The following is a 26,238-nucleotide window of genomic DNA, read 5'->3' on the forward strand; positions in this document are numbered from 1 at the left end:
ATGATCCCGTGTTGCAGAGCGAGCCAACGGCAGAGCTCCTCCTGGCCCTTTTTCGGTCTGGCTCGCCGCGGGTGCTCCTGGAGGGGCTGCTCCCTCACTCGTCTGCCGTGCCCCTCCCTGGATCCCTGTAATCCCGGCGTGCCTTGTCCAGGGAAACTGGGGTGTCCCGGTTTCTGTATCCAGAAACAACTCCCACCTCCGACTTAGGAGAAAGCGATTCTGGACCACCAGAAGCGCCTTCCAGGAGGAATCCCCTCACTCACCCGAGATGCCCCTTCTGGGCCTGGCCCTCCCGCTCGCTCAGCTGGCTGAGAGGGGCTGGGGGGCAGCGGTCTGCCTTTTGCTCATCCTCTTCCTTTGCTCGCTGCAGGGTCCGTGCACAGATGCCGCAGAGGAGCCGCACAGCTGCGATGCTGCGCGAGACCCAGCAGTTCAGGAGGCAGCTGAAGCCACGTGCCAGAAGTTCTTCTCCAGCCCTTTCAGCAGATGCCATACGCAGGTGAGGAGTCAGGCGTGCATATGCACACGCGCATGCACAGACTCTCTCTTTCTCCCTGACAGGCTGTTTCCCCCTACCTCACACCATCCACCAAAGGTGAGCCTGAATGCAGGCCACCCACCCGCCCACCCGCCCGCCCTCCTGAACCCCCCCTGAGGCTGTGCTCCCTCCTTGCCCACGGCAGGTGAACCCCCACAGTTTCTACGACACCTGCAAGTACCTGCTGTGCAGCCGAGGGGCAGGGCCTGCAGCTGCCTGTGAGACCTTTGCCAGCTATGCCCGCGAGTGTGCCCAGCAGAGCATCTTCATCAACTGGAGAAACCCTGGGTTCTGTGGTATGGGGCAGAGCGCCGGGGGTGGGGTGGACCTGGGCCGCTAGACCCCTTTGCTAGGCATTTCCAAGGGGAACGATGCGATCACAAGGAATGAGCCTCAGCCCCTTTGCCAGACGTTTCCTTTCTTCCCTGAAGGGCCGGACCGGCTGGTGCCCCACAGCCTGGCCCGAAGGGGGGAGGGACCCTCCCTTGTCTGGGCTGAAGGGCTGCATCACTCCAGCACCCAAAGCTATGCATTTGTTAAAGATTTGGGAGCCCAGATTTAGCCGGTTGGGTGACCTACAGCTACCGTGCCAGGCACCTAATCTTGGCTGCCCCTTCCTGACCAGGACCCCGAGGGAAGGTGTGTCTCCTTTCCGTTAAGGCTCCCCGCCAAAGGCATTTCTCCAGGGCAGGCTGACCTCAGTTCCCCGGACCTCTCCAGCCTCGGGCGTAGGGGGTCAGGGCAGAACGTGCACCGGGATCCCCCCTCTCCACCGGGTTCTCTGGGTTCTTGCAAGTCTCAGAAAGAATGGCAAAAGATACTCTACAAGCATTTTTAAGTGCTTCGATCAGAATTCCCGCTGGGGAAAGAGCAGCTGTTAGGGCTGCCTCCAAAGGAGCTGGCCCTGAGTTCGGCCCCTGGCAAGGTGGCAACGTCTCTGAGGACCCGTGCCATGCCAGTGGGCGAGCGGGCAGCTGCTTGGGCCTTGAACGGCGCTTCCCGGCTGCCCGCTCTCGCCAGCCGGCCAAGAAGCCTTGCTCCGAGGGCAGGAGCTGGGGAGGGGCTGAGGCCCACCTTCCTGCCTGCTCGGGGTTTCTCTCCCCTGAGGCGGCTTCGCTTGCTCCCTTCCCACAGAGAAGCCGTGTGGCCGGGGGCAGCACTACACGGACTGCGTGTCGTCGTGCCCGGCCAGTTGCGCAGCGGTGGGGATGGGGGCAGGAGACCACTGCCGGCAGGAGTGCGTGAGTGGCTGCGAATGCACCCCAGGACTCTACCTGGAGGAGGGGTCCTGCGTCCCCAAGAGCCAGTGCCCCTGCTTCCACCGACGGCAGAAGTTCCGCCCAGGAGAGATGCTGCAGCAGCGCTGCAACCAGTGGTGAGCTGGAAGGGGCATCACAGCCGTGGGTCGCCAAGGAGGGTGACGCTTTGCGGTTCAAGGTGGGATGGCTCAGATACAGAAACTTAGGAGATGTGCATAGAAAACAACCATTGTGGCGCCATCTTGATTTTTTTGACCACGTTCTGCAGACATCTTGGGGGCAGCCAACCCAAAGTGAAGTAGTGGTGGGCAAACCCACGGAACGTTTGAATTTCAGCTGAGAGGGTGGCTTGGCTTGGGGGAAGGGCAAGGGCTCCCCCCGAAGACCCCCCATTCATGCAGACGCGTTGCCTTGCTCCCACAGCACATGCCGAGGGGGGCAGTGGATCTGCTCCCAGGATCGGTGTGCCGGGGAGTGCGTCCTCCACGGTCATCTGCATTACCTGACCTTCGACGGCAAGCGCTACTCCTTCCACGGTGTCTGCCAGTACATCCTGGTGCAGGTGAGGGACAGGCAGGTGGGGGGCCTGATCATCTGGCCCAAGGCACGTGAGGAGAGCCTTCTCCGGAAAACCGCACTGCACGAAATGTGGCTGCTTTAGGGCACCGTCAGAGGGTGGCACAAGGACCTGTCCTGGTGCTCTCTCTCCCCAGTTGCTAAACCACCGGGGTGGCAGCCATCGGTGGAAGGCCCATCCCAAACTGGCAGTGGTTTTATTCTCACAGGATTTTGTGGATGGGAAGATTCAGATTGACGCAGAGAACGAGCCGTGTGGGAACCAAGGGGCCGTCAGCTGCCTCCGGGTTGTGACCGTCACTGTGCAGAAGACCTCGGCCCGGCTGTCCTTCACGGGTGAGCCAGAGGGTTTGCACAGCCGCCGTTGGTGGGTAAGAAGAGCACCACACCTCCTCCCGAGGGGCTGGGGCCCAGCTCCCTCCCCTACTGGCAGAGAGATGAGCTGGCTTAAGAATGGGAGCAGCGGCCCCCTTCTTGGGAGGACCCAGGCTGAAGAAGGCGTCTGACGTGTTGACTTGAAACAAGGCCAGGTTCGGGTGGGCCTTCTGAGTGACCTGCTAGTGCCCTGCAGGTCTGCCACAAAGGGAGGTCACACTGGAGGCAGCTCATGGAAATCGGGAATGGGGGTTTCATCTGTGAACTGAATGTGGCTTGAAGGTGGGTTTGTCTCCTGGAGAGAAGACATTCCTGCCACCCATCCATAGAAACATGGAGGCCACTCTGAAATGGAACGAGCCTCTGCAGGCGTCCATCTCTAGCTAAGGTCTCCTTCGTTTTTGGAGACAGCGCACTGGCTCCAAGAGCATGGAGAACGGCCGTGGCCATAGGCCCCCTCCTCCCCCTCTGCTGTTGTGGCTTCTCTGGAAGGGTTGCAGGAGTTTTGGGTAGTTCCCAAGTCGGGCGATTCCCCCTCAAGCCCCTTTCAACCTGCCGGCGTCTGGTCATCTTGCTCTGCGTCCCTCTTTTCCCCCAGGGGCTGTCTCTGTGAATGGCCAGGAGGTCACCCTCCCTTTTGCCAACCCCGACCTGACGGTGCGCCGCGCCTCCTCGTCTTTCCTGCTCCTCCAGGCCTTCGGGGCTCACCTGCTCTGGGGGCTGGAGTTCTCTGCCGCCTACATCACTCTCCAGCCTAGCTTCGCCCACAAGGTGACCCTCGGAAGGGCTTCTCAGTGCCTCCTGGGGAGACAGTCCCCAGCTCTGTGACAGGGACAGTGGGGAGGTGGGGGGAGGAATGTATTTAAAACCAGGGCTGGGGTGGGGCAGAAGACTGGCTCCGTGCGTGGGGCAGTTGCCACCTCCTTCCTGGGGACCGACGCCATCTGGATCTGCAGAGTGGCATCCCTCTCTTTCAGGAGTCCACCCTCCCTCCCTCCCTCCCACCCATAACTTTTTATTTTTGGGCTGGATGCTGTTTTCCGGCATGGCCAGCGGTCCCCACCGCAACTGGCAATGGATAATATGTACCAGGCACCGTAAGAGCCGAAGCCCCGAGTCAGCTCCGGGTGGCTCCCTGGGACTGAGCGGGAGGCAACAGGGCCAGGTCTAGCTGGGGAACCCGGCTACATCCTGCCGCTTTGCTCCAGGTCCGAGGCCTTTGCGGGACGTACAACTGGAACCAGCAGGAGGAATTCACCACCCCGGAGGGAGACGTGGAGTCCAGCGTGGCCGCCTTCGCCCACAAGTTTCAACTCTCCCGCGCCTGTCCCGCCACGGGCGGCTTGGTCTTTGATTCCTGCAGTACGTACGCCCAACGGCGGCAATATGCCGAGTCGGCTTGTGCGGCCGTCCACAGCGCGGCCTTCCAGGTAAGAGGGGAAGCGGGCTGGCCAGGCGTGGGGAGGCGACGCGTCCAGCTGCTGTCGGGAGGGGCAGGGGAGAGGAGGAGGCAGGGCCGGCGCTCCCCTTGCCCCCTCCCCGACAGGCCACCCCACGCCCTGCTTCCTGCCCTTTGGATCCAAAACAGAAGGCATTCCCGGGGCTTGGAGTTCCGTTCCTTTTCAAGCTACCTTTCTATGAGGCTGAATGTTCAGAGGTTGGGCACAGGCAAAATGATTGATTTAGAAAAGGCGGGTGGTCGCTTCGCTTCCTCTTTCTCCCCTTGTATTTACGGGCACACCTCCAAGCTCAGGTTCACGCTATCCCCGGGGTGAGGGTCCCCGCCCCGGCCTGCTGCGTTGCCCTGAAACCTTCCAGCAAGCCTTCCTTCTCGAGGCGTTTGCCAACCAAAAGAGCCACGGCATCCCCCGCAAATCACGATGACATGAAAATGACAAAATGCGATTCATGACATCATCACACAAGTCCTGGCCTTACTTGCCCGTGCCCAGCGCTGGACACGAGCACGTAAGTTGGCCATTGTATGTGGCGATGACCCGTCCTCCCTTGCCCCCCATGGACACCTGTGGCCTGGGTGTCTGGGGTGGGCCAGTGGTGTCACGTGTGCCATGATATCATCGCCCAAAAGATGCAAAGCGCACCATTCACACAGTTTGCTCAGTGACGTCCTGGGGCGCTTGACATCATCCTGGCGTCCAAGAGATGCTTGCTTGTTCTAGCAAGGGAGGAGCAGTTTTGGAACTGGTTCTGCTGCCTTACGCGTACCGTGCGCGTGCGCGTGTGGACACCCCTGCTAGAAGCCTGGTGCGGCGATCAGAAAGGAAGGTCCTGAGGTTCTTCTAGCGGCCCTAAGTTAGAAGACCCGAGAGGCAGAATGGTCCCCATGGAAACACTCCAGCCCAGGGTTTCTCAACCTCGGCCACTTTAAGATGCCAGTGGACTTCAACTCCCAGAATTCCCCAGCCAGCATGCTGGGAGTTGAGTCCATGCCCCTCAAAGCTGCGGAGGTTGAGAAACCCTGTGCTGGAGGGGGTAGGATGTGATTCCGAGCAATGGAGTGGAAGCGTTAAGCCCACGTGCGACAGTCAGCATAGCACGTAAACCACGCGGCCACCTCACCAAGTAAATCGGCTCAGATGGGCGATCCAGGAACTTGCTCAAGAGTCACCAATTTCTCTTCCCTGCCCCCGCCCCGCCAGCCCTGCCATGACCTGGTGGAGCGAGAACCTTTCTACCAGCTTTGTCTGGAGGACGTGTGCAGCTGTTCAGCCGAGGAGGACTGCCTGTGTGGTGCCCTGGCTGCCTATGCCCGGCAGTGTGCCCAGGAGGGCGCCCTTGTGTCCTGGAGGAATCAGAGCTTCTGCCGTAAGTTTCCTGGGGTGTTGCTCTGGCCCGGGAGGAAGGGTGTGGGCACCAGGAGGAGCCATCTGTCGAAGAGCAAGAGGAAATCCGGTGGGGCTCACCAAGGCACGGACAGAACCCCAATCCCCCTATGCCGGCTTGAGGGGTTGGCCCGGTTCCCACCATCTGCACAGGCACTGGCTGGGTTCCTGGGTGCCCTCAGGCCCAGAGCACCGCTCCCAGGGCAAGCTCAGCCTGGGCAAAGGGAGGGTGGGAGGTGGGGGAGGCAAGGAGGGGCCAAGGGGAAGAAGGTGGCCAGGCTGACTTCTTCATGAGTGCTTGGCCGAGGAAAGGGGTATGCTGCCCCGAAATGGTGCCAGAGGAATTAGTGATTAATTGGTCACCCTGGGTCACTAGGAGTTGAGCAGTATATAGATGGAATCAATCAATCAATCAATCAATCAATCAATCAATCAATCAATCAATCAGTCTTACAACACTTGTGGTGGGGACTGATTCAAGGGCTGGTGTCAACTGAATCCACACTGCTGGAAGGTGCTCAGAAGCCGGCATTGGTCTTTCGCTTGTGGGGTCCACAGATCGTCATACCTGCCGTTGGGGGGGTGGATGTTGGAAGCCCCCCCGCCCGAGGGTCCTAGGCCGTAAAGGGTCAGGAGAGCCTGGAAGCATTCACTCTCTTTGGGCTGGGCTTAGCTCCTGGGAACCCCCTGGAGATGCCTGTGTGGTCTTCTTGGCAACAGCATAGATGCCTTTTGCCCCCACCCTCGCTGCCTTTCCCCCCCTCCCAGTTGAGCTTGGAGCCCTGGGATTTCATGGCAGTCTATCTTCCAAGCATGAGCCAACCCAGCCCCCCTTTGGAGATCCAGTCCTGCCCCCTGGCCAGGCTCAGCCCCTTGCAACAGAATATATTTGCAGCCAGCCCTTTGTGAATGTTCAGGGAGAGCCTGGCTGGAATCCACAGGCCATGGCTTTCCCTCTTTCTCCGTAGCGGTGCAGTGCTCCGGGGGTCAGGTCTATCAAGAATGTGCCACCCCCTGTGGAAAGACTTGCACTGACCTGCCTGTGGAGGAGTTTGGCGTCTGCGAGGATCTCCACCCTGTCTGTGTGGCTGGATGCAACTGCCCGGAAGGGCTGGCGCTGGACCACGAAGGGCAGTGTGTCCAGCCAGCCATGTGTCCCTGCATGCACCGGGAGGAGGCCCACCAGCCCGGCAGCAAGATCCAGAAGAGCTGCAACAGCTGGTAGGTTCCAGTCAGGGCCATGGGCCAGAAAGTGTTTTGGAAGGTCACGTGCAGGAGGTCAGCTTTATAGAAAGTAAGTTTCTAGTGCTTCTGTCTGCCTGGAGACCCTTGTGGGCTGAGAAGGGGATACATCTTCAGAAAGCTCTTCTGTGCGGCTCTGAAGCAGATGTGGTAAGTGGCAGGGTGCAGAATCCCTTTCGTGTATAAATGCAGAAATAGATTTTCTTGGGATCCTGCAGCCAGAAGGGACCTCTGAGATCCTGCTTCACCCGAGTTCGTTCTGTGCAGCCTGTTTTCTGGACTTGGCACGGAGCAGTCAGTAGCCCATCTAGAAACAGTGAAACTGCCTTCCTAGCTGTGTGATGGTGGTGGTCACCCTCCTCCTCCTCCAAGCCAGGCTTCCATTGCTCTGGCTGAGCTTCCTCCCAGCAGCTGCTGCAGCCCCTTAGGTCAGGCCCTTGATCGATAGATCACCCCAACATTTCAGGACCAGAAAGATATTACCTTTAGAAGTGAATATGTGTGGCTCAGGGTTGAACCATGGCGTCCTTGGGGCTCTCCGAGCTTGGCTCTTTTCTTGCGAACGTTTCACGCACTGAAGATGTTACCCAGCCAGGTGATGAAACGTTTGCAAGAAAACAGCCAAGCTTGGAGAGCCCCAAGGACGCCACAGATATTACCTTCTACGTCCAATCTTCCCTAGAGAAAAGTTTTTGGCAACAGGGCTGCAACCAGTATCTACGGGTTTGTGTCCTTGCCTACTTGCACGCAGCCACACACCGTGCACCCCCCGCGCTGTCCGGTTCGTGTGGTTTGGTGGAGTGGTAAGAGATGTTTGATGAAATCACCCTGTGACCTGTCTATGTCTATCCCACAGGATAGGTTGATTTCATTGAATGTCTCTGCCACGTGATTCCGGCTGCCTCGCTCTTGTCGACGGAGCGCTCCTGCCATTCGGGACCGGCCCTGGTGGACGGTGGCTGGGAAGCTGGGGGCCTCCGGCGGACCAAGGGGATGGACATGGGTGCCTGGGGAGGCCATCAGGCGGACGCCACTTGGGATAGGGCAGTTGTGGAGGCTCAGCTGTGGGCCTCAGACCAGCGTGCCGAGGCCCAGGAAGCACATGGGTGCCAAGCTCTGTCGCGGTTGCTTGTTTGCCCCCGATCCAGAGAAGCCCCCTTGGCTGGCCGAGTCGGGGAGGTGGGGCGAGTGGATCTCCAAGCGCCCGAGGGGGTTCCTGCGTGGCCAGAGGAAAGGAGCTTGTTCACCCCCGCGACCTGTGTTTCAGTGTCTGTCTGAATGGGGCCTGGAACTGCACGGAGGAGAGCTGTCCCAGAGCGGTGCTTTGTCCTGGGCAGCTGGTCTACGCCTTCGACTCTTGCCTCCTCACCTGCGAGAGCCTCCAGAGCAGCCTCAGCTGTGCTGGCTCCTCCGATGGCTGCGTCTGCCCCCCCGGCACCGTCTTCCTGGTGAGCCTGGGCAGCCCCAAAATGCCATTAATGCTGTGGACGGAGACATTTGGAAGCACCGACCGTCCGCCTCCCCCGCTGGAGAGAGTGGTGTGGATCCCCTGGGGTCTCCCACATCTCGGAGTCTGTTACCTGCTTTCCTGGCTTCAGTAAAGCTATAATGGAGCTCAATCCCTGTAATGTTATTGGGGGTGGGCAGGGATCATAACAGAAGGATCTGTGCATGCAGTCAGTCTCTCGGGTTGGAATTTAATGGGATGTTTCAAGAAAGAGTGCCACCCTCAGACGGCCCTCCAGGGAGAAGGTCTTGCACCTGATGCACACCTGGGTAGAGGATCTTCTTCAGCCTGGGGCCCTGTGAGGTGCTGGCCCCCCGGTTGGCATGGGAGATGGTCGCACTCAGCTGGGGGACAGCCGGGTTACTCAGAGGCCTTGCACCGCTGGTCCTTGAGCTGACCCCAGAGGAGCAGGCCAGCTTTCCCTCCCTAGCCAGGCGGGGCCTCTGCAGGGCAACCAAGGTGGGCCTCTCCATCGCGCGCCCTCTCCCCTCTTGCAGAACGAGCGCTGCGTCTCCCCAGAGCAATGCCCCTGCCACCACAACGGCCGCCTCTACCAGCCCAGCGAGACCATCACCAAGGACTGCAACACCTGGTGAGGACCCGCTGGCTCTGGCCTGCCGTGGAGACTGGGAGGGGTGTCGCCCCACGGAGCAGGGGCGCGGGGCTCACGGTCCCTCTCCCTCCAGCGTTTGCAGGAGGCAGCGCTGGGAGTGCAGCCGCCGCCTCTGTGCCGGGACGTGCGTCGCCACGGGAGACCCCCACTACATCACCTTCGACGGGCGGGCCTACACTTTCCTGGGGGACTGCGAGTACCTCCTGCTCCGCGAGACCAGTGGCGCCTTCACTGTGACAGCCGAGAACGTCCCCTGCGGCACCAGCGGCACCACCTGCACCAAATCCGTGGCGGTGCTGATGGGCGGCATGACCGTCCACCTGCTCCGAGGTAGGGTGCTCTCGGGGACGAGAGGAGGCCAGGACCCCAGCAGCTTTGCACCCTTCCCACCCCCCTCTCTCTGCTTGTGCTAGGGAAGGACGTGACGGTGAACGGAGTCTCGGTGCGGCCCCCCAAGACCTACAGTGGGAACGGCCTGACGCTGGAGAGGGCCGGGCTCTTTCTGGTCCTCCTCTCTCAGCTGGGGCTGACGGTGCTCTGGGACGGAGGTGAGGCTGGCCAAGAGGCCCATGCTCCATTCCTAGCCAGGGAGGAGCCCCACACCTTGAACCCCAGACCTAGTCTTAATACAGGAACCCAGCTGGGGCCCCATAAATCCCTTCTTTTGCGGGTCTCCCAGTTCCTGAGGAATATCTCAGGGTTGCCCACCTCTGCATTCACTCAACACACAACACCTGCTGTCTGGCTGGGTCTGCACAATGCATCCAGTCTGGCTGCACACGCGAAGCCGTACTGGGATTGATCAAGGTACCAGCTTGGCTCGCATCACAGGTGTGAAGGCAGCCCCTGGACCAGGTTGTGCAAACACAGCTCCTGAGTGCCGGGTCTTGAAGTAGCCACAGCCTTCACATTCCCCCAAAGGTCTCCACAGACCCCCTTCCCCCACTGCATGGCGAGAAGCTCGCCTCTTGCGCTCGGCTGGCGGGCCTCGTTTGTTGCTGATATTCGACGCTTCTTGCAACAACGAAGCTGGAGCAAATTGTCTCAGGACAGCGCAGGATCCCACGCCCGGGTGGGAGCCTCGAAAGAAGCCACTCCCTCGCCGGGTTGGGCGGCTGGGCCTCAGCGCCTCACCCTGCGCCTGCCTCCCCAGGCACGCGGGTGTACATCAAGCTGGAAGCCAGGTACCAAGGCCGGGTGGCAGGACTGTGCGGGAACTTTGATGGCGACGCGGAGAATGATTTCTCCAGCCAGCAAGGCATCGTGGAGCCCACAGCTGACCTTTTCGGCAACTCCTGGCGCGTCAGCCTCCTGTGTCCTGAAGCCAACGCCGAGGACTTTGAGCATCCCTGCACGGTACGGCCTGCCCCGTGCCCGTCTCAGTTTCCGGTTGTCCCATATTGTACCAATGGGGAAAAAACTCACTCACCGCCAGGACTGGATGAAAGCGTGCTCCCGTTGTCTGGAGGGACTCTGAGTGGTTGCAGTTCTGGGGAGGGCACGTGGGCGTACTCACAGCCCCTCGCCTCTTCTCCCCAGGTGAATTCCCACCGTGCGACGTGGGCCCGGAAGCGCTGTGGGATCCTCCTCCAGGATCTCTTTGCCCCCTGCCGTGAGGAGCTGCCCTGCCAGCAGTTCTATGAGTGGTGTGTCTTCGACGCCTGCGGGTAAATGAGTGTGGACTGGGGAGGGCTGTGTGACAGATAGGGACAGTGGGCAGAGCTCTCCTGGCCCTTAAGCCCTGCCAGGAAGAGGGGCTGGGGCAGCTGCCTGTGTAAGGGAAGAGAAAAAGGTGCCCCACCCCACACAGATGCCTCTGCGTGCCTACTGAAGCTCCTGCGCCCCAGCCACCCCCCTTGGCACCGATGGGAGGCGATGGGCCTTCCTTCCTGGCTAACCCCGGGCAGAAAGGAAACGCCTTTTCCATTGTTGTCAGAGGCCGCCATTGAAGCTCTTGTCCCACTGAGCGCAATGCCACCTGCGTGTTTTTTTGTCCCTCGCTGCGGCGAGACCCCTGGGCTTGGTGCATGTGTCAGATGTGTTGTTTTGTATCAGCCCAGAGAAACTTCGTCACCAGGTTGGTCCTAGAGGCCCCTAAGGAGGTTGGAGATGGATCGCTCAGTGCAGAAAGCCCCAGGTTCTCAGCCGAAGCGTTGGAGGTCCCTGTGGTGGGAGGTTTCCCAACCGCTCCTTGAACTTTAGAGGGTTCCTGGCTCCGCTGTTCACTGGAAATAATTGGGCCGTGTTCACCCATCACATGAACCTCTATTTTGAGTTTGCAAAAGCTTATTAGCTCCATAAACTAATCAAATGAACTTGCTTGACGCATCATGCCGCGACCCAAAAAACTAACCAGGTTTAACCAAACTTGGAGTGCTGTGGAAACTCACCGCTGGGCCTTGGCATAACCTGGTGACTTCCCTTCGGCTGCCCGCGTGGGGTGACCCTCTGCCGCCCGCCCGGCTGATCTTCCTCCTCCGCCTCTTCCCTCAGGTGCGACTCTGGCGGCGACTGTGAGTGCCTCTGCACGGCCATTGCCACCTACGCGGAGGAGTGCAGCCAGCGGGGGGTCTCCGTACGCTGGAGGAGCCAGGAGCTCTGCCGTAAGCTTCGGGGGAGGCCGTGAAGGAAGGGGCCCTCCCCTGGGTGGCCCCCGGCGAGGCCAGCCTTCCCCAGAAGCCTCTCTGCTCAGAGGACCACCCCGACGGACCTCCTTTCGGCATAACCAAAAGGCCCCGGCGGCCAAGGCAGAATGCCCACTGCCCCAACGTCCCCGAAGGGCGAAGGGGGAGCCCCCGGCGTCAGCCCTTGAGGCCCGCCGGCTGGCCCAGGGTCCCTCCCTGGTCAGCTGCCCCAGCCTCCCTGCTCCCCCCACACCCAGGTGCAGGAGGAGCGGGCGCCGCGTCCGTCACAAGCTGCAAGAGCGTCACTCAGCGTTGTGACATCATGGCAGTGTTGTAACAGGGGTGTGCAAGTGTCACGTCTTGTGTGATTTGCACCAGCTGCATCACGTGACTGAAGCAAATCACTCAGTTCTCACCATTTGCCTGATGGCCCCAAGAAGCCCCCAAGCCCTTGGATCCCCAGCCTCACTGACTCCCCAGCACCGGGCAAAAGGCCCCAGAAACCCCAGTTCAGAGGTTATGCCAAAGCTTGTGCTTTTCACCCACTGACCTCCTGCAGGGAAAAGGCATTACGATCTGGCATTTAGCCTGGGGTTGACAAGACTGGCATTCCCCTGGGGTTGGGGATGAGGGATGCCTGGGGGCAAGCTGCAGGGCTGAAGGGGAGTCCCCTCGCGGACCTGGCCCGGGCTTTGCCCCACCCGCCCACTCACCCACCCGCCTCCTCCCTTGCTCAGCCCTGCAGTGTGACCACGGGATGGAGTACGACCCCTGCGGCCCGGCCTGCCCGCAGACCTGCCAGAACTTCGGCCTGGAGCCATCCGAGCACTGCCCCATGGAGGCGGCTTCCTGCGTGGAAGGGTGCTTCTGCCCGGAGGGGAAAGTCCTGCACGGTGAGATCAGGGAGCGGAGGGCAGAGCTGCCAGGTTCTTGGGTGCAGAGCCGGGGAACTGAGGATGGGGGGGCACGGAGCACCTTCCTTGGGGCTGCGGCAGAGAAGGCTGAGGCTGGGGGACCGTGGTTCCATTCCCGCAAGTTCTCGGGATGGGACCTTGCAGTGCAAGGAAGGCTTGGTGGAGGGGGCATGGCTAGCTCAGGCTGAAGACCCCCCCCCAGTTGTGGGATGCTTAGCCTCCAGCCTTAATTAGGGTGGTGGGTCTTCCAAACCTGCTGGCCGAACATATAGAAGACAAGCAGGGTTGGTGACTGACCGAGGACTCCTCTTCAGGAGGGAAGTCCCCCCCCCACGGATAGACACGATGCCCCTCTCGTGCAGGCGGAAGTCCTCTGCTGCCCCGCCACTCCGCCACCCTCGGGCTCCCTTCCTTGTCTTCCTGCCAGGTGGGCGCTGCATTGATCCGGCGGAATGCCCTTGCTTCTGGGAAGGCACCCTGTTCCCCCTGGGGGCGCTGGTGATGCAGGAGTGCAGGAATTGGTAAGGCTGTGGAGCTGCTGGGGGTGGGGCCACTCATTGCCGGGGGGGGGGGAGTGGGGGCTCACCTGCATTCCTCCCAGGCTGCTGCACTCCACCCTCTGCCCGTCTGCCTCTGGGGCCGTGGGAGGGGATGCGAAGGGCGCTCTTGCAACTGACCCACCCGCTGGCCCCCAGCTTCCCCAGCCCCTCCCTGGAGAAAGCAGCTGTGGGCAAGGGGGCTCCCTGTCCCGGAGGAGAGGTGGCTTCACCTGGGTGCCCTGCTGGCACAGATACATCTGCCCAGGCAGGGAGGGAGGCTTCCTTCCGGGGAGGGAAGGGGGTCCCTCCTGCTCTGGTGCACAGCCCCAGATTCCTCTGGTTTTCCTTGCTGTGCTCAGAAGCCTCCAGTGTTGGGTCCCCCTCTGTCTGTGGGGCGGGGTTCCTGCTCCTCTCCCTCCAAGCGGGCTGATGGGAAAGCTACCTTGCACAGAGATGGCCCCTGGATCTGGCGTATTCCCACACTCTTCAGTCCCTTGTTCCGCTCAAGAGTTAAAACTTTGGTAAATGTCCTGCGGACCTGAGAAAGGAGACCAAGGACAGCCCATGAAACCCATGGGCGCGGGCAGCAGGGAAAGAGACGGCCGTAGATCTTTAAAATTCTCCACTGAGTTCTTGGAGCTACGAACTTGCTTCGGGTGAGGGAAAGCGAGGCCTTTGGGTGCCCCATTTTGGGCCAGGTCGCAAACCCCCACATGGCACGCCCACAACGCAACTCGCATTCTCCTTCCCCCAGGTAGGAATCTGCGGCACACACTGAGGGGGTAGAGTCCTGGAGCCCAGGAACAGGTGCCATGCCCCAGGGGGGTTGGCTGGGGATTATGGGCATGGAAGTCCAACGCATTTGGGAAGCCCAGGCTGAGGCCCTTGAGGTGAGTGGGTCTGTGTCCTGGGTAGCACCCTTGTGCTAGCTGGAAGAAGCGGGCCGTGCCTCCCTCCTTGACCCAATGATGCTCTGTCCCCACAGCTCATGTGAGGCAGGCCTGTGGCAGTGCACTGCGCCCCCGGAGCCTTGCAGCGCCCCCTCCCGCTGCACTGAGGCAGAGTTTGCCTGCCACACGGGCGGGCGCTGCGTGCCAAGGGCCTGGCTCTGCGACAACGAGGACGACTGTCGGGATGGTTCAGACGAGCTCTGCCCCTCGAGCTGCACCCCACAGGAGTACCGGTGCACCAGTGGGCAGTGCATACCCTGGGGGTCCCATTGTGATGGCACCGTGGACTGCGCCGACCGCTCGGACGAAAAGGACTGCCCCTTGCCCGCCTGCTCCCCGCAGGAGTTCCGCTGCAGCAACGGCCGCTGCATCCCTCGCCAAGACCGCTGCGACGGGGAGCTGGACTGCGGCTTCGCTGACCCCTCGGACGAGGCAGGTGAGGCCACGCCGGGAAGAAGAGGACCGAGGCAGGCCAGGGAGGGAGGAAGCCTCTGGCCCTCTGGAGAGGGCGAATCCAAGGCAGCCCCTGGCAGCAGGACTTCTCCCGTCTGCACCGTGTGGCCCCGGGCCCTTGAGGAAAGGTTCAGGAGCACCCCTGCCCATTTGGAGGGCCTTCCCGGGAGTCTGTGCCCCCTTGGAGTGCTGTTTTCTCCAGACCAAGCTGGGGAAGGTGGAGGCAAAGCAGCGGAAGGATAGTGGGCACCGGGCAGGTGCAGATCCTGGGGGAAGAGCTCAGGCAGGGCATGGGGGTGCTTGGCTGGCCCTTGGGGAAACGGGGGGCGAGAGAGGAGATGCCTCCCTTCCACAGCACGGGGCTTCTCAGCTGTTGGGGACTACAGCCTTCGGCCGCATGGGCTGTGGTATGATAGGGCTTGTGGTTTGCCACACCTGGGGGGCATCAACTTGGGAAAGACTTGACAAGGCAGTGACGCGTGTGGGGCAGGGGGTAGAAACAAGCCAGGTGGGGTCCACAGCAGTGTGACCTGAGCCCTGCCCCTTTGGCATACGTGTCGGATTTGCCCTTCTTGAACTTACTCCGACAAAGCAGCAACCTGCAGGGGAAATTGTGTCGATCCTTTGATAGATGAGTGCAGAGTTCGTCAACCTTGGCCACTTGAAGAGGTGTGGACTTCAACTCCCAGAATTCCACAGCCAGCTATGGCTGGCTGGGGAATTCTGGGAGTTGAAGTCCACACCTCTTCAAGTGGCCAAGGTTGAGAAACACTGGATTAGTTATTAAAAATCTTCTTCCCCCTTCCTTCACCATCAATGTGTCTCGTATAAAACCAATACTTTACAAGAACGGTGCCCTCAGAGGAACGCTGGCGGTTCTCCATCTGCAGAAGTGGGTCAGGCAGGGAGCAGATCCTGAACATGGGAAGTTGGCCTCCCTCCTTGTTCGGGTGGGAGCCAAAGTGAAGTGAGACCATTGTGAAAAGCAGGCATTCCTTTCTCCCACCTAATCCAAGTGAATTAAAAAATGTTGGGAGCCTGTCAGATTTTGCCACGCAAAAGAAACGAACGCCCCTCCCTTCTCCGTGCCCCCCCCCGTCCCAGGTTGTGGACCCGCCTGCAGGCCCAGCGAGTTCCGTTGTGCGGCTGGGCACTGCTTGCCATACCTGCACCACTGCGACGGGCACGACAACTGTGGCGATTTCAGCGACGAACACGGCTGCGTGTGCCCCCTTGGGGACTTCCAGTGCCCGAGCGGCCGGTGTCTTCCCAAAGCTCTGGTTTGCGATGGCCAGCAGGACTGTCCCTCTGGCATGGACGAGGCTTTCTGCCCAGGTGGGTAAACGCTTGCTGGGGCACAAGGGGAGAAGCAGTGCCATCCGATAAACGACACGGTTATCTAATTGCATCTCTCGCATGATTCCGCTGATGCAGATTACAAAATCGTGGCCTTTGCACAAGAACACCAGGACAAATGTGGTGTCCTTTTTATATTTATTTTTATTTATTTATATTTCAAATTTAGATACCACCCATCTCACAAAAAAGTGACTCTGGGCGGTTCACAATAAAACAACAATAAATATTAATTAAAATACAATAAAAACAATATAAAAATAGAGTAAAAATAGAATAAAACCAAACACACGACTTTTCACGTCAGTGTGGCTTTTAGCAGATGCCTGGACCCCAATGGGAATATCACTTCTTGGCAAACCCTTGGGGCGTGCTTGGCCTCCTTCTGCCACAGTGGACCCGGAAGGAGTGACCTCTTCCCAGTTTATTCAGACTTGCCCAATCTGTTACTCCATGAAGACCCTCCCATCTGTGTAGGCAATGGCCTGAGAGCGATCCAGGATCCACTAGGACGACAAGACAGAGAGAGAACATCAACTGACCTAATTTGATCCAAGAATCCAAAGATTCCTCCTTTGTTCATCAGACGTGCCTCCCACAAGAAGTCATGTGAAGAGCTCTAGAGCTTCTTCTCTAAAGCCCCACTACATGGGCCTGCTGGGGTCCGACGGCCGGGAAAGGCCCCTCCTTTCTTATCCAGGCATTTCAGCAAGTATCCAGAGCAGGCAGGAGTTCTCCCCAGTGGGAGGCCAGGTTTTTAGCTGTCAGGCACTGGCTGCATTCCCCACCTTGCTACAGGTCCGGTGGTGTGTGCCCCGGGGCAGCTCCCTTGTCCAAATGCCACCTGTGTGAGCCGTACGCGGGTGTGTGATGGTGTGCCCGATTGCGAAGATGGTGCCGATGAGGAACCCGCTCGGTGCCGAGGGATACGGACCACCCCTCTTGTGCCCACCGTTCAGCCAAGCTTTCCTGGGACTCATCAGCCTGTCACCAACAGGACCCTGGGTAAGGAGGCTTGGGGTATCTGGATATCCACAGCTCCCGCGTGGTCCGTGATCTTCTGGAAGAGGAGCTGTCACATCGCACCCAGCCTGTCAGCCTCACAACATACTTTGACCAACTTGTGGCTTGACAGTAGTTCTGGGAACTCACCCACAGCATCCGTATGGTCAAGGAGCGCAGAAGAGGCTTTTGGCCCCACTTTGGCAGAATGGTCAAATATAAGAAGCAGGCACAAGAAATAGAGGTCGCAAGGTTGCTCAATTCCTGGGTTGGGCCAACAGGATGGATTCCCAAGACCTGGGAATTACCTCCGCTGGGAGCTACGGGCAGCCGTTGCAGAGCTCCTGGCCGTCCCATTCCCCACTGGCAAAGCCCCTCACCTTGCCCAGCCTCTGGCTCCTTCCTTGGGCCGTAGGTTGTTCTCTGCATTTCAAAATCATCGGCTGTCAGGGAGCAGAAACAGTCAAACGGGGAGTGCACGGAGCTTGTTCAGAACAAGAAACGGGAATCGTTGATGGGCAATGAGAAGGGATCTCCTATATTCCTCATCCTCCCCCCAGTGATTGGGCTGCAGCCCCCATCGTCCTCTGGTGCAAGTTTGGGGGAGGCTGGGTGGGCATGGAGCGGACCCTCCGATTCTCTGTCCTTCCTTCTGCACAGTGCCACCCTGTGGGCGTTACGAGTTCCACTGCCACAGCGGGGAGTGCCAGCCACGGGGCTGGGTGTGCGACAATGAAGCCGATTGCCTGGATGGCAGTGACGAACTGCACTGCAATCGCACGTGTGAACTGGGCCAGTTCCCCTGCGCCCACGGGGCTGAGTGCGTCCACTACCAGCAGCTCTGCGATGGCGTCCCTCACTGCCAGGACCAGTCAGATGAGAGCGTGGACACCTGCGGTGAGGGGCCTCTTCTAGCTGCGCCCTCGGCTGCCATGAGACAGGCTTCTCCCGAGGGCCTCCATTCCTCCCTTCTCCGTCTCGCTGCCCGACTAGGGATCCGGGGGCAGGAGTGGGGCAGAGGGGAGCGCTATTCAAACCCAGGGCCCGGGGTCCCAAAGAAGAGCCGATCCGCCTCTGTCTTCCAAGCTCAAGCCCCTTCACGCCCGGACTTCCTAGGCCTGTTTCACAGGGGCCCTTCTCTCTCCCCGGGGCAGGCTCAACTCAGATCCCGCCTTGCCCAGGGTTCTTCATCTGCAACGACCGCATGTGCATCAACGTGTCCCGGGTGTGCGATGGCTCCCCCGACTGCTCCCAGGGAGAAGACGAGCTCGCCTGTGGTAAGGAAGGGCAGCCCCGGGGCAGGGGGGGACAGCGTAGTCGCCAAGGGCCTCCCGGTCCTCTCCCTTCGCTGCCTGCGTGGCCCGCAGAGGACTGGGCTGGGCATCTCGCATGGGAGCCTGGCAGGGGCAGACTTGGAGGCCAAGGGACGCCCGGCGTTTTGAATCTTTTCCTGGGAAAAGGGGTAAGGGATCGAGCGCTGGTGCAGCAGTCTCCTGGAGGGGGCATTTTCAATTTCGCAACATCCCCCGTTTGCCCTTTTTCGGAGCCATCCTGCAGATTTAGCTGGATTTGAATAACCTAAATCAGTTACCAGACGCTCCGCGTGCATCCCCCAGTCACCCCCGTTGCTCTGTGCCGTCCAGACCCTGAGTTCCTTTCACAGTCTGCTTCGGAGCCCTTGAAATAATTGTCAAGTCTCAGGGACCCCCCACGTAAAAATTATTACATCTAAAGCTCATGGTAGGTTAGCGGGATCAGTGAGCTGAGCCCAGCATTGGGCGGTGCGCAAAGTTCAAAAAGGGATCTTTATTTTTCTTTGAATCACAGCCTCTTGCGGAGCCGCTAGCAACCCACGGGATATTCTTGCTTAGGGTTAGGAGAAGATTCATGCAGGAGAATCCCAAGAGGGTGCGGAGAACAGGAAGTTACCCATGGACCCCACTGGGTCAACGGGGTAGATTAGAGCAAACGGATGCTCCCAGCATTCCCAGTCCTCCCGGTGACTGGGGGGGCGCCAGGGGGTGGATGGTGCTGTCTGCTGGTTCTCACGGCTGCTCATTCTGACCCACACAGAAATCCCGGTGGCTCCTCCGGGCGGAAGGAATCAGACGGTGGGACCTTGTCCAGAATATTCCTGTGGGGACGGCACCTGCATTGCCTTTAAACAGGTGCAGTGGGGAGCTGGGCCCCCCTTCCTGCCTTCCCTGTCACCGCCCTTGCTCTTCAGCCTGAAGGGTTCCTCTTTCGTTCGGTTATTCACTGACTCAGACTAAACAGGCCCTGGAGGGATTACGGGTGTCTGTAGTAAAAACACCACAAGGACAGTACAAACAGATTGTGCGTAATGCACTCTCGGCCGGCCCTCCTGCTTGCCACCCACCCATTCCTCTCTCTTTCCCACCTGCTCTGTGCCTCAATCATTCCTGAGAACTGCAGAGGAAGCGAGAGGGCACCCAACTTCACTGCCTGCGGGAACGCGCTGCCAGCGCTGTCAGTTCTGGGCAGGAGAGTCCATCTGCGGAGCCTGCTGGGGCAGGAGAACACGACGGACGCTCTCAGTGCTCGGAGGGGCTTCGGGCTTGGCATCAGTGGCAGAAAGGGGGGCAGTCCAGAAGGGCACACACTGCTCTAGTTCAGAGCCCTCCCAGCTGCTTCTGGCCCAACGCAGGCTGCGTTTCTCGCAGGTGTGCAACGGTCTGGCCAATTGTGCGGACGGCACGGAGGCTTCGGGTTGGCTGCCCTCCGATGAGCGGGACTGCGGCCTCTGGAGCCCGTGGGCGCCCTGGAGCACCTGCAGCCGCTCGTGCGGGACGGGCCTCCAGGTCCGCCGGCGGAGCTGCACCCGGCGGGCTGATGATGTTCTCCGACACTGCCTGGGGGAGGAGACCCAGGCCCAGCAGTGCTTCCTGGTCGCGTGTCCAGGTAAGAGGGAGGTTCGGGTACCCCCCTCCTTTTAGCTTAACTTGCCTGGATGCTCACCCGTGTTCTGGCTTTGCCCGCAGCCTTGCAGCGTCCTCTGCAGCTCCCGATGCCCGTGTCTTGGAAGGAGCTACGTCTGCAGGGGCCCTTCCCCCAGCGCCTAATTTTTGTTTCTCTGACCTGAACAGTTGATGGCCAGTGGCGCGAATGGGCAACGTGGTCCAACTGCACCGAGGACTGCCGCGGGGTGGTGGTGCGGCACCGGGAATGCCTGCCATCCCAGAACGGGGGCCGCCATTGCACCGAAGGGCCAGACGGTTCCGCCGGCTCGATCGAGATCCGTAAGCCAGTCTGGGAGGGGGGCAAGAGGACCATCTTGCCAGCCCCCGCTGAGCAAGCGACTGGAGGCGGGCCAGGATAATTACGACGGTTTTTCCTCTCTGCTGGCCCTGCAGAATGCCGGGCACGTCTCCCCTCTGCGGCTGGGCTCTGCCTGGTCAAGGATCGGCCAGCAAGGAGAAAGCTAACCAGGCACCCGCCTTTCTGCTTCTTCCCCTCTCCTCAACCTGCAGAGCTGTGTCAGCGTGAAGACTGCCTCAACGCCTCCACTTGCCCTGGCGAGCTGGTGAGCCAGAAGTGCGCCCCGTGCCCCACCTCCTGCACGGAGCTCTCCAGCCGCACAAGATGCAGGAAGGACAGGCCCTGCCGGCCAGGTAGGGGGTCGCGTGACCTCTGGGGGTCCGTGTTAGCCTGGGCAGCAGCCCGCTGTCTGCCCGACTCATGAACCAGGAGAGAAGTAGCCCAGAGAATCAGCCGAGGCCTGGTAGAGCTTCTGCCCATCTGTCCTCTACAGGCTGCTGGTGCCCAGAAGGACTGGTCTTGAACAGCGAGCAGCAATGCGTGCGTCCACGGGAGTGCCCGTGCCAGGTGGGGGGCATCCGCTATTGGCCCGGCCAGCTGGTGAAAGTCAACTGCCGGATCTGCGCTTGCCAGGAAGGGCAGATGAAGCGCTGCCGGCAAAACCCAGAGTGCACAGGTCAGCCCTGCGCCAGGCTCCCGCCCTCCTCTGGCCTTCCCAGAGGAGAAACGGGCATCCCGGCCCTCCTCCTGGGGTTGTTCTCCCCATGCCCGGCTGGAGGCCGCTGCATCATTCTGCCTCTTCCCCCGGTCTCCAGTGAACTGTGGCTGGTCGGCCTGGTCGCCGTGGGGTGAGTGCCTGGGTCCTTGCGGGGTACAGAGCATCCAGTGGTCCTTTCGTAGCCCCAACAACCCCACCAAGCACGGGAACGGACGGCAGTGCCGAGGCATTTACCGCAAGGCCCGGAGGTGAGTCCCCCCGTGCCCCGCAGGGAACAGCAGGCCGGCCCCAACGTGCAAAGGAGCAACTGGGCCGTTGTTTCCTGCAGAGCCAAGCTGTGGGGCCATGGAGGGAGGCCCCCCGCTGCCCCTCAGGGCCGTGTCCCGTTTTGCACGCCCCGGCTGGCCCCGTGTGAGCTCCTGTGTCCTTCCCTGTCCTTTGCAGATGCCAGACGGAGCCGTGTGAAGAGTGCGAGCACCACGGCCGGACTCACGCCATTGGGGACCGCTGGCGTTCGGGCCAGTGCCAAGTCTGCCAGTGCTTGCCCAATCTAACTGTGCAATGCTCCCAGTACTGCCCCTACAGCACGGTGGGCTGCCCCGAGGTGAGCTTGGACCACTCCTGCCTCTCGGACCTCTGGGGTGCCCGACTTCCCTGCTGACCCTCCTCCTTCCTTCTGGCAGGGCCGGGTGCTGGTGAAGGGCCGGCCGGACGCCTGCTGCTACTGCAAGGAGGCTGGTGAGTCCCAACGGGGTGGGGCGGGATGGGGTGGCCCATGTTCAGTATCCCTCCCACCATCGTGAGCCCCTTTCCTCCTCATTTAGGCATAGATAGATGCCCTAATTTTGCATGGTCAATGGGTCTGAAAACATTGAGTCAACTGCTTGGGAAGTTTAAAAAAAAAAACACAAGAATTCTTTGTCCTCTGCATATGATCAGAGGTCCTTAAGTGCGAGGGGAAAATCCCAATTTTTGTTCCTTGGTAAACCTCTGACTTTTGTCATTTGAGGAGCCCTTGTTCAAAAGTTATCTGTAAGAGCAGTCAGAAACGTGATCATTTGGGAGCCGGTCTGCAGGCAGAAGGCGAACACACGAAGGGCTGGACTACAACTCTCCCTGCCATTAAAGGCTGTGCTGGCTCGCCGGGGGTGAAGGGCGCTCTCTTCCAAACCATCGGGAGGCCAGAAGATCGGAGAAGGCCCTTGTCCACCTCGGGAGTGTCTGCAGGGGCGGGGGGTCAAAAATGTCAAGATGGCAGCCACGAGTTGAAGCAAGTGGGGGCTTCAGCTGTGCAGGCGACTCTTTTTGGGTGCAGCTTAACTTTTTTACACCCCTCCCAACAAGCGCCCTGATCTGCTTTACCTGCAAATAAGATCTGTTTGACTCCCTGGTCTACTAGTAGCTGTGTTCGCGCAACATCCAAAGCTCCGTCCGTGTTAACGTGGGTCCAGAGCTTTTTGTGACTTTGTGAATTCTGAGTTGGTGCCGCCAGATCGCACTGCGAAGTTCCCAGCATCCACAGCTGCCTGCTGCCGTGTCTGTCCCTGTTTATTGGATTCACACAGTGACTTTCCATCCTGTTCGGCAGCGTCAGGGGCTGTGACGCGCACCCGCAGTTGGGCAAGAACCCAGCCCTGTCCGTAATCTGTCCCCCACCCCTGCCCCCCTTGGATGTCCTCCAGCCCTTTGCTCTGTTTCAGGGGAGAACCGGACTGCAGTGCCGAGCGCCCTGCCTCTGGGACCCCTGGGGACCACCCGAGTGGGCTCAGCTGCCTTCCCCACTGCCCCCCCGCTCAGCACCTTCCCCCTGCCCCCGCTTGGCGGTAAGTCTGTGCACTGCGGTTTTCCCCTCGTGGCAGCGCGGGCCATGCGCCACGCGAATCTTGTGAACGTAACGTGCCTCAGGCCCTCCTGACCCTATTCCTGCCCCCCCCCGCTCAGATCTCTGCTACGGCCCCCTGGGCATCGCCTCCTTGCCGGACGCCAGCTTCACTGCCTCCTCGCAGCAGCCGGAGAACCCGGCGCACGCCGCTCGGCTCAGCCGCCTCCTGCCCGGGGCCGACCTGCAGGGCTGGGCCCCCCCGGCGGAGGTGTATCCGGAGCTGCTGTCTCGGCCGCCCTTCTTGCAAGTGGATTTGGGGGAGCCCAGAAACCTGACAGGTGGGCACCTGCTCGGGAGGGAGCTCTTCCTTCAGCCAAGAGTATGGGCACTCTCTTGGGCATCTCTGGGGCATTGTCAGCCCGGAGCAAATGTTTCTGATGCCCCCCCGCCCGGGTTCCCCTCCGGTCTGACCTTCTCCTCCGGCTTATGCAGTGCTAGATTTATGGATTACAGCCCTTGGAAGGGTTTCCCAGCCCCCTGCTCAGCGCAGAGTCCACTAAACTGGACTGGGGGCCATCCAGCGAGGGAGAGTCCATCCCTGTCCTGGCTCTGTTCCCGCTGCTTCACGGCTCTCGTCCTCAGGAAATTCCTCCTATTTCGCCTGAGCTCCCTCTCCTTTAATTTCATCAGCTGACCCCTGGGCTCCCGTTGGGCAGCTCGGACACCTCTTGACAGCTTTGCAAAATTCGTAGACCGCCAGGGTGTCTTTCTTCTCCCCCAGCCCCGTCAAACGCGAGAGCCTTAACCTGATCCTGGTGTAATTAGGGGATTTCACTTGACTACATTGCTCTTGTTTTCCCTTGAGGTTCAAGAAAGGCCAAACGAGGTCACTGCATGTTGCAGTCCAGATGTGGCCTCCCCCTTTCTGTACCTGACCCCACCACTCCAGCTGTTCCTTGCATCTCCCCCAACCCTCTTCCGTTGAAACGGGAGTAAAATAGCAAAGCGGGGGGTCAGAAACCTCCTTCCTTGAGGGTTCCCTGCAGGCTTGCAGGATGCCACTGCAGTTACAGGCGTCCAGGGGTCTGGGGCTCCCTGCCCACTGATGGAGTTCCCTCTGCCTTCCCCAGGGGTGGTGATCCAAGGAGCTGGGACCTCCGATGCCTACGTGACCAGCTTCTTCCTGCAGTTCAGCCTGGATGGCCTGAGATGGCATGACTACCAAGAGGTGTCCTCCAGGACCATCAGGCCTGAGCCGAAGGTTGGCATCTCCTCTTGAGAGATGTCCTCATGGGCAGAAGGGGCCAGGAGGCCTCCAGGTCTTCTGAATCTGGATGGAGAGCAAAGGCTTGCTGTTCATTGGCCGGGAACTGGGTGGCATGTCAGAGGCCAAAGGCTTGGCTTGTGAACCTCTTCTGAGAAGGATCAAGTGGGCTGGGAATGGACCCCCTTCCCCGACCGCCCCTCAGCAGCTGCTTCCAGGCAGACCCGATCGGGGCAAGACGGGGAGAGGTAAAGCAGCTGGCAATTCTGCCGTGCTGCATGCACCAGCCATCACGGTCCCATCTCCTTGCACCGCTGACTCCTTCCTGGGATATAATAAAGGGGGTCTTTGGGTAATCTCCACGTAAACGAACCAGTTTGGGGCACTGGTTTTGTAATTTGCCAGCGCGTCTCTTGCCTTTCCTACCCAGCTCTTCCAAGGAAACTCAGATGACTCGACCCCCGTGGCCAGGACCTTCCAGCGCACGGTGCATGCCCAACACGTGCGCCTCCTGCCTCACGACTTCCACAACGGGATCTTCCTGCGCATGGAGCTGTTGGGCTGTGGCAAAGGTGGGACCCAGGATTTCTGACACAGCACTGGGAGGGATGTGATGCCAGGCTACTCTAGGGGGCTAAGGAGGAGGGAAGGGGCAGGAATGTGGCACCATTTGTAGGCTCTCCAGACAAGCATTGGAAGTGCTCTGTTTTGACTGGTTTGCACAACACGCTAAGGGAACTAAAATGTGTTGGGTAAGTTTGGTTCAGGGTGTTGTGGGAATCCAGGCACTATCTTATCATGTTTGGGGAGTCTGGAAGGGGCTGGTGGCTCGCGTGCTAGAAGCCTGTTTCAGGCAAGGTTTGGGTCAGGTCTTCCTTGGCCCTTTCAACTGCTTGGAGCAGGAAGGAATCGAGATGTCGGGTGCAACCCCCTGCCGTTCACTGCCGCTCTTCCTTCCCTGCGGACCTGGGACCCCCAAGTCACCCCCGCCCTCCCTGTCTCAGTGTCCCCAGAACAGCCCGGGTGGCCGACGTCCCCCCCAGGCTGGCGGCCTTGCTGGGCCGGAGAGTTCCAGTGCCAGAACGGGCGGTGCGTTCCAGCGGGGCCCCACGGAGCCATATGCAACGGGGTTGACGACTGTGGGGACTTCTCTGACGAGCTGCGCTGCGGTGAGTGGGAGCTGCCGGCGGGGGCAGCACCAGGGCTTTCCATCCGGGCGGGCGCTTGACTGGTTGGTCTCACTTGTAGCCCCCTGCCATCCGGCTCTGGTGATTCACCGGATAAAATACCCAACGAAACGATGCAGTCAAAGAGCCCCGGTCCTGTCCATAAGCACAGAAGGCAAATTAACGGACAAAGCCAACCTGTAACCCAGCCGAGATGGCATCGTGGCCCAAGCGCCCCCGGAAATGCTCTGTTTGGAGCTGCTACCTGAAGGCAGTTGGGGGGCAGCCAACGGGGGGTCCCAAAGCCACCCGAAAGCAGCCCCACTGGGCCTGGCCCCCCCCACCTCCCAAAAACGGGGAGCCTCCAGCAGACGGAACTGGCCGGGCCGATTCTGGTGGGAGAGCGTGGTCCGGCAGCCACATGGCCCCGAGCCGTGTGGGGCTTTATAGGTTTGGGGTCGGAGTGAAGGCACTGGACTAGAAGCTGGGAGGTGGTGAGTTCTAGTCTCCTCTTAGGCACTGATGCCCGCTGGGTGACCATGGGCCAGCAATGCCCTCTCAGCTCAACCCACCTCGCAGGGCTGTTTCTGTGGGGAAATAGGGGAAGGGAGCATGATGTGCGCCATCTTGAGTTGTACAAAATAAAGGCGGGTTATAGATCAAACAAGCAAAGAGCACCTACTGGCAGTCGTATTCTGGCACCCCCATGGTTTGGCTCATCTTTCGATTTTGTTAGGAATTTGAAAAAGGCGCCCTCTTGTTTCCTTTTTTCTTTGAGTTTTTGAGCTTTATCCTTACGATTTTCAGCCCCGGACAATATTTTTTTCTTTTCTCGGAACTTTCTCCCTGCTTGCACAGTAAATAATCTTAATTACATCAGCACCCATTGTTCTCATATGGCAACAATTCTGCGAAATTATGTTTAACCTTTGAGAGGGCATGGTTACTGCTTTTTGCTTTTTTATTGTGTTTTTGGGAACTTTTGATGCCCCCCCCCCCGCAATCACGGCACCCCTAGGCCGGTGCCTACTTGGCCTTAGCCTAGAGCTGGCCGTGCCTACTGGTAGCCAGGATAAGGCCCACAGCACTGGGGAAATAGCTGCCCCCCCCCCAAAAAAGCTGCATGGAGCCATGAGGGGCCAGATCCAGCCCACGGGCGGCGGAGGAGATCCTGGAGAGCCCCGAGCCACCTTGCTGG

At 60.0% G+C, this 26,238-nt stretch overlaps 1 protein-coding gene across 1 annotated transcript in view; it reads left to right on the forward strand.

Moving 5' to 3' along the window:
* Positions 1-26,238, forward strand: part of SSPO (SCO-spondin) — an 83,846-nt gene that overhangs the window by 5,150 nt on the left and 52,458 nt on the right. Inside the window, exons 8-43 of the mRNA XM_088150507.1 lie at positions 371-499; positions 684-834; positions 1,673-1,913; positions 2,221-2,359; positions 2,583-2,709; positions 3,347-3,519; positions 3,957-4,178; positions 5,409-5,574; positions 6,560-6,812; positions 8,101-8,281; positions 8,838-8,932; positions 9,027-9,288; positions 9,372-9,501; positions 10,107-10,309; positions 10,493-10,620; positions 11,447-11,556; positions 12,315-12,470; positions 12,919-13,012; positions 14,016-14,416; positions 15,538-15,768; positions 16,588-16,794; positions 17,452-17,688; positions 17,946-18,068; positions 18,865-18,959; positions 19,476-19,713; positions 19,899-20,051; positions 20,283-20,423; positions 20,564-20,746; positions 20,886-21,036; positions 21,233-21,392; positions 21,472-21,526; positions 22,489-22,611; positions 22,730-22,948; positions 23,741-23,838; positions 24,305-24,446; positions 24,918-25,043. Coding sequence (XP_088006633.1) covers positions 371-499; positions 684-834; positions 1,673-1,913; positions 2,221-2,359; positions 2,583-2,709; positions 3,347-3,519; positions 3,957-4,178; positions 5,409-5,574; positions 6,560-6,812; positions 8,101-8,281; positions 8,838-8,932; positions 9,027-9,288; positions 9,372-9,501; positions 10,107-10,309; positions 10,493-10,620; positions 11,447-11,556; positions 12,315-12,470; positions 12,919-13,012; positions 14,016-14,416; positions 15,538-15,768; positions 16,588-16,794; positions 17,452-17,688; positions 17,946-18,068; positions 18,865-18,959; positions 19,476-19,713; positions 19,899-20,051; positions 20,283-20,423; positions 20,564-20,746; positions 20,886-21,036; positions 21,233-21,392; positions 21,472-21,526; positions 22,489-22,611; positions 22,730-22,948; positions 23,741-23,838; positions 24,305-24,446; positions 24,918-25,043 — 6,043 coding nt within the window. The remainder of the gene's footprint in view (positions 1-370; positions 500-683; positions 835-1,672; positions 1,914-2,220; positions 2,360-2,582; positions 2,710-3,346; positions 3,520-3,956; positions 4,179-5,408; positions 5,575-6,559; positions 6,813-8,100; positions 8,282-8,837; positions 8,933-9,026; positions 9,289-9,371; positions 9,502-10,106; positions 10,310-10,492; positions 10,621-11,446; positions 11,557-12,314; positions 12,471-12,918; positions 13,013-14,015; positions 14,417-15,537; positions 15,769-16,587; positions 16,795-17,451; positions 17,689-17,945; positions 18,069-18,864; positions 18,960-19,475; positions 19,714-19,898; positions 20,052-20,282; positions 20,424-20,563; positions 20,747-20,885; positions 21,037-21,232; positions 21,393-21,471; positions 21,527-22,488; positions 22,612-22,729; positions 22,949-23,740; positions 23,839-24,304; positions 24,447-24,917; positions 25,044-26,238) is intronic.

Source organism: Python bivittatus, unplaced genomic scaffold (assembly GCF_059951505.1).
Source record: "Python bivittatus isolate LINGU-HERP-01145 unplaced genomic scaffold, Pbiv_v1 ctg000610_np1212, whole genome shotgun sequence".
Taxonomy (NCBI): Eukaryota; Metazoa; Chordata; class Lepidosauria; order Squamata; family Pythonidae; genus Python; species Python bivittatus.